The sequence below is a fragment of the Cherax quadricarinatus genome, chromosome 42 (assembly GCF_038502225.1).
Source record: "Cherax quadricarinatus isolate ZL_2023a chromosome 42, ASM3850222v1, whole genome shotgun sequence".
NCBI classification, from domain to species: Eukaryota; Metazoa; Arthropoda; class Malacostraca; order Decapoda; family Parastacidae; genus Cherax; species Cherax quadricarinatus.
This window is the reverse complement of record NC_091333.1, coordinates 6,523,845-6,535,626: the sequence shown is the minus strand read 5'-3', so window position 1 is coordinate 6,535,626 and position 11,782 is coordinate 6,523,845. Positions and strand designations below refer to the sequence as shown.

General features: G+C 44.5%; 1 protein-coding gene across 1 annotated transcript in view; it reads left to right on the top strand.

Moving 5' to 3' along the window:
• The window catches only part of ss (spineless), a 422,971-nt gene that overhangs the window by 388,058 nt on the left and 23,131 nt on the right, over positions 1-11,782 (top strand). The window contains 1 exon segment of the mRNA XM_070093151.1: positions 392-579. Within this exon segment, the coding sequence (XP_069949252.1) occupies positions 392-579 (188 nt within the window).

Here is an 11,782-nt window from a genome sequence, read left to right as displayed (position 1 = left end):
TTGTGCTTCCTTCACCTCCCTCCTTCTCTCCTTCCTTACATTTGCTTGCAGCAGAGAAGTTAATCCCAGATACAAATCCAGTTGTAATCCTGATAAACCTCATGGGGGCCTAGTTCCTAGGCCTTCTTTTTTGTATTTATAGAATCATGCTCTACAGTCTCACTCACTCACTTTCACTCTTATTCTCTAACTCTCACTCTTATTCTCTCACTCACTCTCTCTCTCTCTCTAGTACGAATGATAAATACAAGGATCTCAATAAACTAGCCCCTTCGTCTTCCAAAGACTCTCTCACTCTCTCACTCACACACTCACTCACTCTCTCACTCTCTCACTCTCTCACTCACTCACTCACTCACTCACTCACTCTCTCACTCTTTCTTCCCTCCAGCGTCTGGACGTGAGAGGGAAGATCAAGGTCCTTCACGGCCAGAACAGAAAAACAGAGGAGGCACCTCTGGCGCTCTTCGCCGTGTGTACGCCGTTCGGTCCGCCCTCCCTCCTGGAGTTACCTCAGAAGGAGGTCATGTACAAGTCCAAACATAAGCTTGACCTCTCCCTTGTCTCCATGGACCAGAAGTAAGTACCAGGTCACAGGTCACTGTAAGCAGGTTACAAGCCTAGATTACAACTCCAGGGAAGCAGGTTATAAGTACCTGTAAGCAAGTAACAAACCTTTTAAGCAGGCTTCTAATAGTAACCAGCTAACAGGTACTTGTAACCAGGTTACAGGTCCTCGTAACCAGGTTACAGGTCCTCGTAACCAGGTTACAAATCCATGTAATTCAAAAGTATTTTGTTATTTTTAATTATTGCAAAGAGACAGCAATTGTATAAATGATGGTGCAAGTGTTTCCTCTTTTGGTTCATCTTGGTGGGAGACAGTCAGAGTGGTGAAGCAAAAATGTGCACTAAATGAGACGGAGGTTCGAGCTTCCATGAGTGGGGACTGTATCGGTGACCTCACAGATGGGAGCCGCGGATGTCACCACCCAGCCACGGCAACGCAGCTCTCAGATTTACAACCGAGAGGACCCGGGATTAATCCCGGGCGGGGAGAAACGCTAAGGGCGATTCTCCTTTCACTTGCTTTCTATTTTACTTTCTTCGTACGAAGTTCGGACCTGGAGAATAATGTTTTTTCTTCGTCAGAAATCGTAATCCATGGGAGCCATGGTTCACTGAATTATCTATGGTACCATGATCTTCCTCCTCTTCCTCGCCCCTCACTTTTCTTCCTCCTGCCCTTCTCCTCCTCCTCTTTTTCATTCTCCCCCTCCTCCTCCTCCTCATTTTCATTCTCCCCCTCCTCCTCCTCCTCCTCCTCCTCCTCCTCCTCCTCCTCCTCCTCCTCCTCCTCCTCCTCCTCCTCCTCTTCCTCCTCTTCCTCCTCTTCCTCCTCTTCCTCCTCTTCCTCCACTTCCTCCTTCTCCTCTTCCTCCTTCTCCTTCTCGCCTTCCTCCTCCTTCCCCTACTTCTCCTCCTCCTCTTCCTCCTCCTCCTAACATTTACGTGTCGCAGTGCTGACTGGTTTCAAAGAATACGAGAAAACAAATCTTTTTATTGCTAAATACCTGAAAAGAAAGAGAGAGATAGATAGATAGATAGATAGATAGATAGATAGATAGATAGATAGATAGAGAGAGAGAGAGAGAGAGAGAGAGAGAGAGAGAGAGAGAGAGAGAGAGAGAGAGAATGACTCACGAGTCTGTCTGCCTCCATGAAAGGATTGGCTCTCTATAATACCACACACACACACTGCCTCCTGTAATCCCTTGCAGTGGTACCAGAGAAGGATTACAAATCCCCCTACCTACCCTCCCCCATCCCCTCCCCTTCCCCCCAGTTGACTTTCCGCTTGTCGTGTCTGGCAACGCTGTTTTTCGGGTTGGGTACACACCTAAAACTTTCTTAAGAAGATATTTATACATATTTTTTTGAGTTAGAGGGGGGGAAGGGGGCTACGACATTTAATTTTACTTTGGGTTTAAAAAAAATGTTTTATAATCTGTGTTATCAGCTGTTTTATAAGCTTTCTTTCTCTAAGCTGTGTTCCCGAGAGCTTAACAGGTTCACTTGTGAAGTCTGGGTTAGAAAAACACAAACACAAACGGTGTTTGTCGAGAAATAAGACGAAAATTTGTTGCAACCTTGTTTAATATTGTATGTTGACATCGTGCACTGTATTAATAATTATTACAGTTATTATTATTATTATTATTATTATTATTATTATTATTATTATTATTATTATTATTATTATTATTATTATTATTATTATTATTATTATTACTATTATCATCATCATCGTCATCATCATTTTTATATTCCTGATCTCATTCTTATCATGGACTAAGGTCCTACCGGTAAACACCGCAAGAGCCGCATACATATGTATGTATATATATATATATATATATATATATATATATATATATATATATATATATATATATATATATATATATATATATATATATATATATGTCGTGCCGAATAGGCAGAACTTGCGATCTTGGCTTAAATAGCAACGTTCATCTTGCCATATAGGACAAGTGAAAATTTGTGTATGCAATAATTTCGCCAAAATCATTCTGAAGCTAACGAAAAAAATATATTTCACTGTGTTTGTTTAGTATTAAATTATTGTAAACAAATCTAAAATATATTTAATTGAGTTACGCTAAAATAAATTGTTCTTGTTATAATAAGATTAGATAAGTTTTCTAAGATTCTTTTGGAGCAAAATTAAAAATTTTTGCATTAACATTAATGAAAAAATATATCTTTAAACGTGTAAGAGAAAATTTTAGAAAGGACTTAATTTTAAATGAGTTCTTGCTAATTGATCAGTTTTACATATTCGGCACGACATATATATATATATATATATATATATATATATATATATATATATATATATATATATATATATATATATATATATATGCATATGTGTGTGTGTGTGTTTGTGTGTGTATGTGTGTGTGTGTGTGTGTGTGTGTGTGTGTGTGTGTGTGTGTGTGTGTGTGTGTGTGTGTGTGTGTGTGTGTGTGTGTGTGTGTGTGTGTGTGAAAAAGGCCCACATATTTCTTAGAAAGCCATTCTGGCCACTTAAGTGACTGGAACCAGACACAGAGCTGTGGTGTCCACCTCAAGGCACACAGCCACGACATGTCATATGTGTGAGTGCCATGGAAGTATTTGCATTTTCGTCAGCGGCACTAAGGGCCGAGAACATCATAATAAAATACATGGCGAAATAGAACTATGAACTCTATACAATTATGAAGTCTCTCATCTTTAAACTATGAACCATATTGTTGATTAGATACTTGTCAAGTTTACATAACCCGGGGCTAACCTTCAAAAAATTCTGGGCGTTATGTAAGAAACAACAAGATTCAAAAATATTATGCCTAGTACATAAACTGCAGGGAATTAATACCCTTGTGAGGTCTCAGTCAACCACATGACCTATGTCCATCATATGTTATAGAAATATGTTAGGCTCCTGTCCACATTGATTGGAATATTTATGTTGATTCGTGAAACCGTAATAGCACGATTAGTAACAAACTATGGTACGGGTAGGGGTTAGAACCCATGGCGAGTGAGTCGTAAAACTCCTGGCCAGTGTGTAAGCCACTGGTTCTAACCTCACCAGTACCGTGGTTAATGTTTATGATTGTTTCAAGCGCACATCCGAGGATTCCCCAGTTTGGCCCACGTAAACAGTGTCACATTGTTTACAAGGAACCAGCTACCTCTACCACCACTAACTACCACCAACTACCACCACCACCACGACCCACTCAAATTGCATATGGCCAGTAGCAGTTCAGTGGAGGACGGTAATACCAGTCATAGCATCAAGAATTTATATTTTTTAATTGGTGCTAGACTGTATTCACATATTTAACCAAAAACGACGCCTATGGCGAGGTGCAAAAAGTTCCCATCACACGGTAGTGTCAACACAGTGCCCTGTTTACACTCAGCTCTTGGAGATATACAATAAAATGCTCTCCTGGCTTCAGCCAAAGCATTCTTCATCCAGCTATGTCGGTATTGGTCTGTAATTTCGTGCGTTTTATTGACTTCACTTCCATAAAACTCTTTGCCGCACACACACACACACACACACGTAGTGCGCGCAAAAACACTGAAGTGAACTCTGGCATAGCTCTCTTGAACAGCACTCTCGTTCTTCGATGTTTCGAGTGGAACGAAGAGCTACGATACCAGGTCGGACCGGAACGTCTCACTAGGTTTCAGTCTGCTACGTGCGGGTTATATTCGTGTGATGTGTTGGGTGGTTCGAGTAATAGTGAATATAAGAGCACACTCTGATAGGTTCCCTATACATTAGTAGCTTAAATACTCGACTTCTTGCACGAGCATGAGTGTTCAGAGTGGATGGCTCCATCTGTTGCATGTTCAGTTGTAACTTTAATGGAGGGAATTCAGTTGTTAAGTCTAGAGAGAAAATCATCAAGAATTTCCTCCTCCTCCTTCTCCTCCTCCTTCTCATTCTTCTTCTCCTCCTCCTCCTTCTCCTCCTCCTCCTCCTCCTCCTCCTCCTCCTCCTCCTCCTCCTCCTCCTCCTCCTCCTCCTTCTTCTTCTTCTTCTTCTTCTTCTTCTTCTCCTCCTCCTCCTTCTCCTCCTCTCCCTTACACCGTTTATGTGTTCCCTACTCTTTCTAATTCTCCTCTCTCTCTTCCAGACATCGTTTATTTGTCTCCTACTTGTCTTATTCCTCCTCCTCCTCTTCTTCCAGACATCGTTTATCTGTCTCCTACTTGTCCTCTTCCTCCTCCTCCTCTTCCTCCTCTTCTTCCAGACATCGTTTATCTGTCTCCTACTTGTCCTCTTCCTCCTCCTCCTCCTCTTCTTCCACACATCGTTTATCTGTCTCCTACTTGTCCTCCTCCTGCAGACACCGTGTACCTGCTGGAGGGTCGTCAGGGCCTCACCCAACATGGAGGCTGATGGTCTCCTTAATTAGAATAATTATCTTCAGTGTGGTCAGACCTGTGTTGTGGTGATGGCAAGGGAGGGAAAGGGGTGAAGGGGAGGGGAAGGGGTGAAGGGGAGGGGAAGGGGTGAAGGGGAGGGGAAGGGGTGAAGGGGAGTGGAAGGGCTGAAAGGGAGGGGAAGGGGTGAAGGGGAGGGTGAGAGAGGGGGGGGGAAAGAGGGGAAGAGTAGCTAAGATACGGAGAGGGTGAGTGGGTGGAGGGGAGGCGATGAAGGAAGAAGAGGCGAGAAGAATTGGGAAGGATGGGGTGAGGTGGGGGAGGTGGGGGAAGAAGAAGGTGAGGTGGGGAAAGGATGGAGTGAGGTGGGGAAGGATGTTTATTGATGAATAAGACACATGTACAACACCTGGGTCTCTTTATTGATGAATAAGACACATGTACAACACCTGGGTCTCTTTATTGATGAATAAGACACATGTACAACAATTACGTATCTTTACTGACCAGATGTTTCGCCTGCTCAGCAGGCTTCTTCAGTCGAAACACGGGAGGCGATGTCACACGTAGTGGAGATGTAGATACGAGGTGGTCAGTCCCCTCAGACTTTTGGTTTAAGGTAATGATGAAGGCAGTGTCGACGCTGGTGTTATTAGCAGTGTCGACGCTGGTGTTATTAGCAGTGTCGACGCTGGTGTTATTAACAGTGTCGACGCTGGTGTTATTAGCAGTGTCGACGCTGGTGTTATTAGCAGTGTCGACGCTGGTGTTATTAACAGTGTCGACGCTGGTGTTATTAGCAGTGTCGACGCTGGTGTTATTAACAGTGTCGACGCTGGTGTTATAAAAGTGTCGACGCTGGTGTTATTAACAGTGTCGACGCTGGTGTTATTAGCAGTGTCGACGCTGGTGTTATTAACAGTGTCGACGCTGGTGTTATAAAAGTGTCGACGCTGGTGTTATTAGCAGTGTCGATGCTGGTGTTATTAGCAGTGTCGACGCTGGTATTACTAGCAGTGTCGGTGCTGGTGTTATTAACAGGTGATACGATGGTCGGTCGCACCAGGGATGGTGATAATCACTACCACCAGCAAAACAACAATTACCATTAGCTACCACCACCACTAACTACCACCACCAACTACCACCATAACAACAACCACTACCACCATCACCAACTATCACAACCATCACCACCATCACCACCAACTCCCATCACCATCTACCACCACGAACTACTACCAACAACATCAACTACCACCACCTACCAACACCAACCACCACCACCACCAACTACTACCACCACCACGAACCACTCAAATTGCATATGGCTAGCAGTGGGTCTGGGAAGAAAGGTAATAGCAGCCCCAGACCGACAATGACATACTAGCAATGACATCTTTGAAGCATGGAAGAAGAGAGGGAGGAAGGGAGAGAGGGAGGAAGAGAAGGAGAGAAGAAAGAAGTGAGGGACGAAGGGAGAGAGCGAAAAAGGTTAAATCAGGTTTGAAAAAAAGAAGGAAGAATGAAGGGATGAGAGCAAAGAATTTGCTCTTATCTATGATCTGATTTCATCACATATATAGAGAAAGAGAGAGAGAGAGATGAAGAAAGTGAGAAACGAGGAACAAAGGTAAGAAGGCAGAGATAAATCATGAATAACACATTCGTAAAAACCTTGAAAAAAATGTGAATACGTGAAGGAAATGTACAAGTGTGAGAGACTCGAGACTAAGTCGCTCATTTATTGAGAGTGACGTGTGACCCCTCTCTCAGTCACCCCTCAGTCTCTCACTGAGAGACAAGAGTGGCACTCTCAGTCACCCCTCAGTCTCTCACTCAGAGACAAGAGTGACAGTCATCTCGTCACTCGTCGTGTCTTACCTTCTTTATCTTCTTTATTCTGAGAGACTAAAAAGAGTGATCGAGGGCTGACTAATGGGAGAAATGAAGCCTTTTACGATTGAGAGAGAGAGAGAGAGAGAGAGAGAGAGAGAGAGAGAGCGAGTCACATTTCTGCCAGTCCCTCCAGTGTACTGTACTCCCCAGTACACTAAGCCTTCCACTCGCTCCCAATTCACAACATCAGGTACGAACACGGGAAGATACAGGAATACAAGTCAGAAATACAAAAGAACACGCATGCGAAGGTAGAGACACACACACATACACGAGAGATATATACACACACACCAAGAGGAATGTTTCTCCTAATGTGTATACACTGAGAGTATACTTTTATCCTTGTCGTAGGTATTCTGACATTCTTGACCCTCGTGTAGTCGATAAACTCTTTGCTTCAATTATCCAATCAACCAAATACACACACACACACACACACACACACACACACACAGAGTGAGCTGTGACTAGACCCCTGCACCCACAACTAAGTGAGCACACACACACGAAGTGAGCTGTGAATCGACCCCTGCAACCACAACTAAGTGAGTACACACACACACACACACACACACACACACACACACACACACACACACACACACACACACACAGCAGTAAGACAAGAGAGAGAGAGGGGTGGGTGGATTGCATATTCTTGGACTGCAAGAAGGCGTTTGACACAAGAGATTGGTGCAAAAACTGGAGGACCAAGCAGGGATAACAGGGAAGGCACTACAATGGATCAGGGAATACTTGTCAGGAAGACAGCAGCGAGTCATGGTACGTGGCGAGGTGTCAGAGTGGGCACCTGTGACCAGCGGGGTCCCACAGGGGTCAGTCCTAGGACCAATGCTGTTTCTGGTATTTGTGAACGACATGACGGAAGGAATAGACTCTGAGGTGTCCCTGTTTGCAGATGACGTGAAGTTGATGAGAAGAATTCACTCGATCGAAGACCAGGCAGAACTACAAAGGGATCTGGACAGGCTGCAGACCTGGTCCAGCAATTGGCTCCTGGACTTCAATCTCATCAAGTGCAAAGTCATGAAGATTGGGGAAGAGCAAAGAAGACCGCAGACGGAGTACAGTCTAGGGGGCCAGAGAATACAAACCTCACTTAAGGAAAAAGATCTTGGGGTGAGTATAACACCAGGCACATCTCCTGAAGAGCACATCAACCAAATAACTGCTGCAGCATATGGGCGCCTAGCAAACCTCAGAAGAGCATTCCGACATCTTAATAAGGAATCGTTCAGGGCCCTGTACACCGTGTACGTTAGGCCCATATTGGAGTATGCGGCACCAGTTTGGAACCCACACCTAGCCAAGCACGTAAAGAAACTAGAGAAAGTGCAAAGGTTTGCAACAAGACTAGTCCCAGAGCTAAGAGGTATGTCCTACGAGGAGAGGTTAAGGGAAATCAACCTGACGACACTGGAGGACAGGAGAGATAGGGGGGACATGATAACGACATACAAAATACTGAGAGGAATTGACAAGGTGGACAAAAACAGGATGTTCCAGAGATTGAACACAGTAACAAGGGGACACAGTTGGAAGTTGTAGACACAGATGAATCACAGGGATGTTAGGAAGTATTTCTTCAGCCACAGAGTAGTCAGGAAGTGGAATAGTTTGGGAAGCGATGTAGTGGAGGCAGGATCCATACATAGCTTTAAGCAGAGGTATGATAAAGCTCACGGCTCAGGGAGAGTGACCTAGTAGCGATCAGTGAAGAGGCGGGGCCAGGAGCTCGGACTCGACCCCTGCAACCTCAAGTAGGTGAGTACAACTAGGTGAGTACACACACACACACACACACACACACACACACACACACACACTAATTTTCCCTTCTTTTCATCTCATTACACATTTCCCTTATTTTTCCCCTACACGCACTAAGCGACCCCAGCTTCCCTATTCCCATTAGCAAATGAAACACCGCAATATGTGGCAACCCCCCCCCCCCCATCCCAATACACTATAAACATGCATTAATGTTATTTAGCCCCTTTTTTTTTTTTTGCTAATATAGAAATTACAGGTTTTGGTATAAGGGCGCTGAGTTGAAAGTTGAAGGCAGGAATGTATGTGTTTTTTTTTTTCGTTGCTTTCTTCCTCGGTAATTATGCCCTCCAGCCCCACGCTTTTATTCTGATAATTGACTCCTTCAGGCTGGCTGTAATGTGTATTTGGGTAGATTATAACAGTGACCAGTTTGAGTGGTGAACTAAAACTAACAAAAGAGTTTGCGTAGCGAGGGCTAACAAAGGAGGTATTTGAGTGGGTGTTTGATGGGTTAGATGGGGGCGGGCATACGCTAACAGGGTGACTGGTTCGTTTGTGTGGCGTTTGTTAGCAAGGTGACGGGGGGTAGTAAGGTGTTTGTGTGTTTGGAGGGATAGTAGGGGGAAGGGGTAGGTTAGGTTAGGTTATGTAAAGTAAAAGGACACAAGTGCAACTAATGTGACATTTATTGTGCCAGGAGCTTTATCAAGCCATTACTTTATCAAGCCATGGCTTGATAAAGCTCCTGGAGAGCGAAACGTTGCCACAATAAATGTCACATTAGTTGCACTTGTGTCCTTTTACTTTACATATTGTCGGTAATTCTACCAACTTTATTACAATAGGTTAGGTTACCTGAAGAGTTTACCTGGAGGGGGTTTCAGGGGTCTACGCCCCCACGGCCTGGTCTGAGACCAAGCCTCATGGTGAATCAGGGTCTGATTAACCAGGCTGGCAGTACGTAAACAAACGTACGAACCACAATCCGGTTGATCAGGTACTGACTTTAGGTGCCTGTCCAGCGCCTTCATAAAGACAGTCAGGGATCTATTGGTAATCCACCTTATGTATGCTGGGAGGCAGTTGAACAATCTTGGGCCCCTGACACTTACTGTGTTGTCTCTCTAGGCTAGGTAAGTGCTTGTGCGTTTAGAGGGAGGGATGTGCTGTGACACACAGGCATCTGTGTATCTGTCTGACCAGTTACTTTTCAAAATATAATGAAGTAAGCTAGACTGATTACTTTCTTTCCTCTCTTTATTAATCTCTTCCTAATTCTTCCAGCTTCGCTGTTTCTGCTCATTCACTGTTTACTTTCTTGTCTAGACTTTCTCATTGTCCCTCTTCTCCCCCCAATCGTCTTCTTAGTTCCTTCATATCATCAGCTCTGTTCCTCTCTCCCTCTTACTTATTTTCCTCTCTGGTCTCGTTTTATGATCTTGACCCCTCCAACCTGTCAACCTTTCTCTAACTCGTCTCCCTTCTCTTACTTGGCAATCTCCTCACCTCACTTTCCCACCTCCTGCTTTCTCCACCTCCTCTCCTCACATCCCCACCTCCTGCTTTCGCGCCACCTCCTCACCTCACCTCCCCACCTCCTGCTTTCGCTCCACCTCCTCACCTCACCTCCCCACCTCCTGCTTTCTCTCCACTTCCTCTCCTCACTTCCCCACATCCAGCTCTCTCCACCTCCTCACCTCACTTTCCCACCTCCTACTTTCTCTCTACCTCCTCACCTCACTTCCCCACCTCCAGCTCTCTCCACTTCCTCTCCTCACTTTCCCACCTCCAGCTCTCTCCACCTCCTCACCTCACCTCCCCACCTCCAACTTTCTCTCCACCTCCTCACCTCACCTCCCCACCTCCAACTTTCTCTCCACCTCCTCACCTCACCTCCCCACCTCCAACTTTCTCTCCACCTCCTCACCTCACCTCCCCACCTCCAACTTTCTCTCCACCTCCTCACCTTCCCTCTCATAAACTATCAACAACATCCAACATTTTTTTTAATCTGGAAAAGGTAAACATGAATCTTTGAACTCCATCACAAGTCCCATTAGTGTTTTTGGTCTGCTCGACCAACACTCTCATTTAGAGGTGCTAAAAATTACCTTCCTTAAATGGCGAGACGAAGACCCTTTTCACCTGAGCCAATTAAGAAGCAGCTTAGTCACAGGTGTAATATTCTAGTTACACGTAGCAGTTAAAAGGCCACTCAATGGTATGTATATACATATATATATATATATATATATATGTGTGTGTGTGTGTGTGTGTGTGTGTGTGTGTGTGTGTGTGTGTGTGTGTGTGTGTGTGTGTGTGTGTGTGTGTGTGTGTGTGTGTGTGTGTGTGTGTGTGTGTGTGTGTGTGTGTGTGTGTGTGTGTGTGTGTGTGTGTATGTGTGTGTGTGTGTGTGTGTGTGTGTGTGTGTGTGTGTGTGTGTGTGTGTGTGTATGTGTGTGTGTGTGTGTGTGTGTGTGTGTGTGTGTGTGTGTGTGTGTATGTGTGTGTGTGTGTGTGTGTGTGTGTGTGTGTGTGTATCCTTGCATCTATTTACTTTACGAGATTTTTCCTTATTTACAGTATTTTCCCGCACCAATTAAATAAGTTTTTTTTCCTTTTCTCACAATATTCTTCCCTATTCCAGTGGGTTGTTTCTTTACCCCACGAAAGTAGAGTTTCTTCCCCCTTCAGAAGAGTTTCTTCCCCCTTCAGAAGAGTTTCTTCCCCCTTCAGAAGAATTTTTTCTCCCTTCAGAAGAGTTCCTTCCGCCTTCAGAAGAATTTCTTCCCCTTCAGAAGAATTTCTTCCCCCCTTCAGAAGAATTTCTTCCCCCTTCAGAAGAATTTCTTCCCCCTTCAGAAAAATTTTTTCTCCCTTCAGAAGAGTTCCTTCCTCCTTCAGAAGAATTTCTCCCCCCTTCAGAAGAATTTTTTCTCCCTTCAGAAGAGTTCCTTCCTCCTTCAGAAAAATTTCTTCCCCCTTCAGAAGAATTTTTTCTCCCTTCAGAAGAGTTCCTTCCCCCTTCAGAAGAATTTCTCCCCCCTTCAGAAGAGTTCCTTCCCGCTTCAGAAGAATTTCTTCCCCCTTCAGAAGAGTTCCTTCCCCC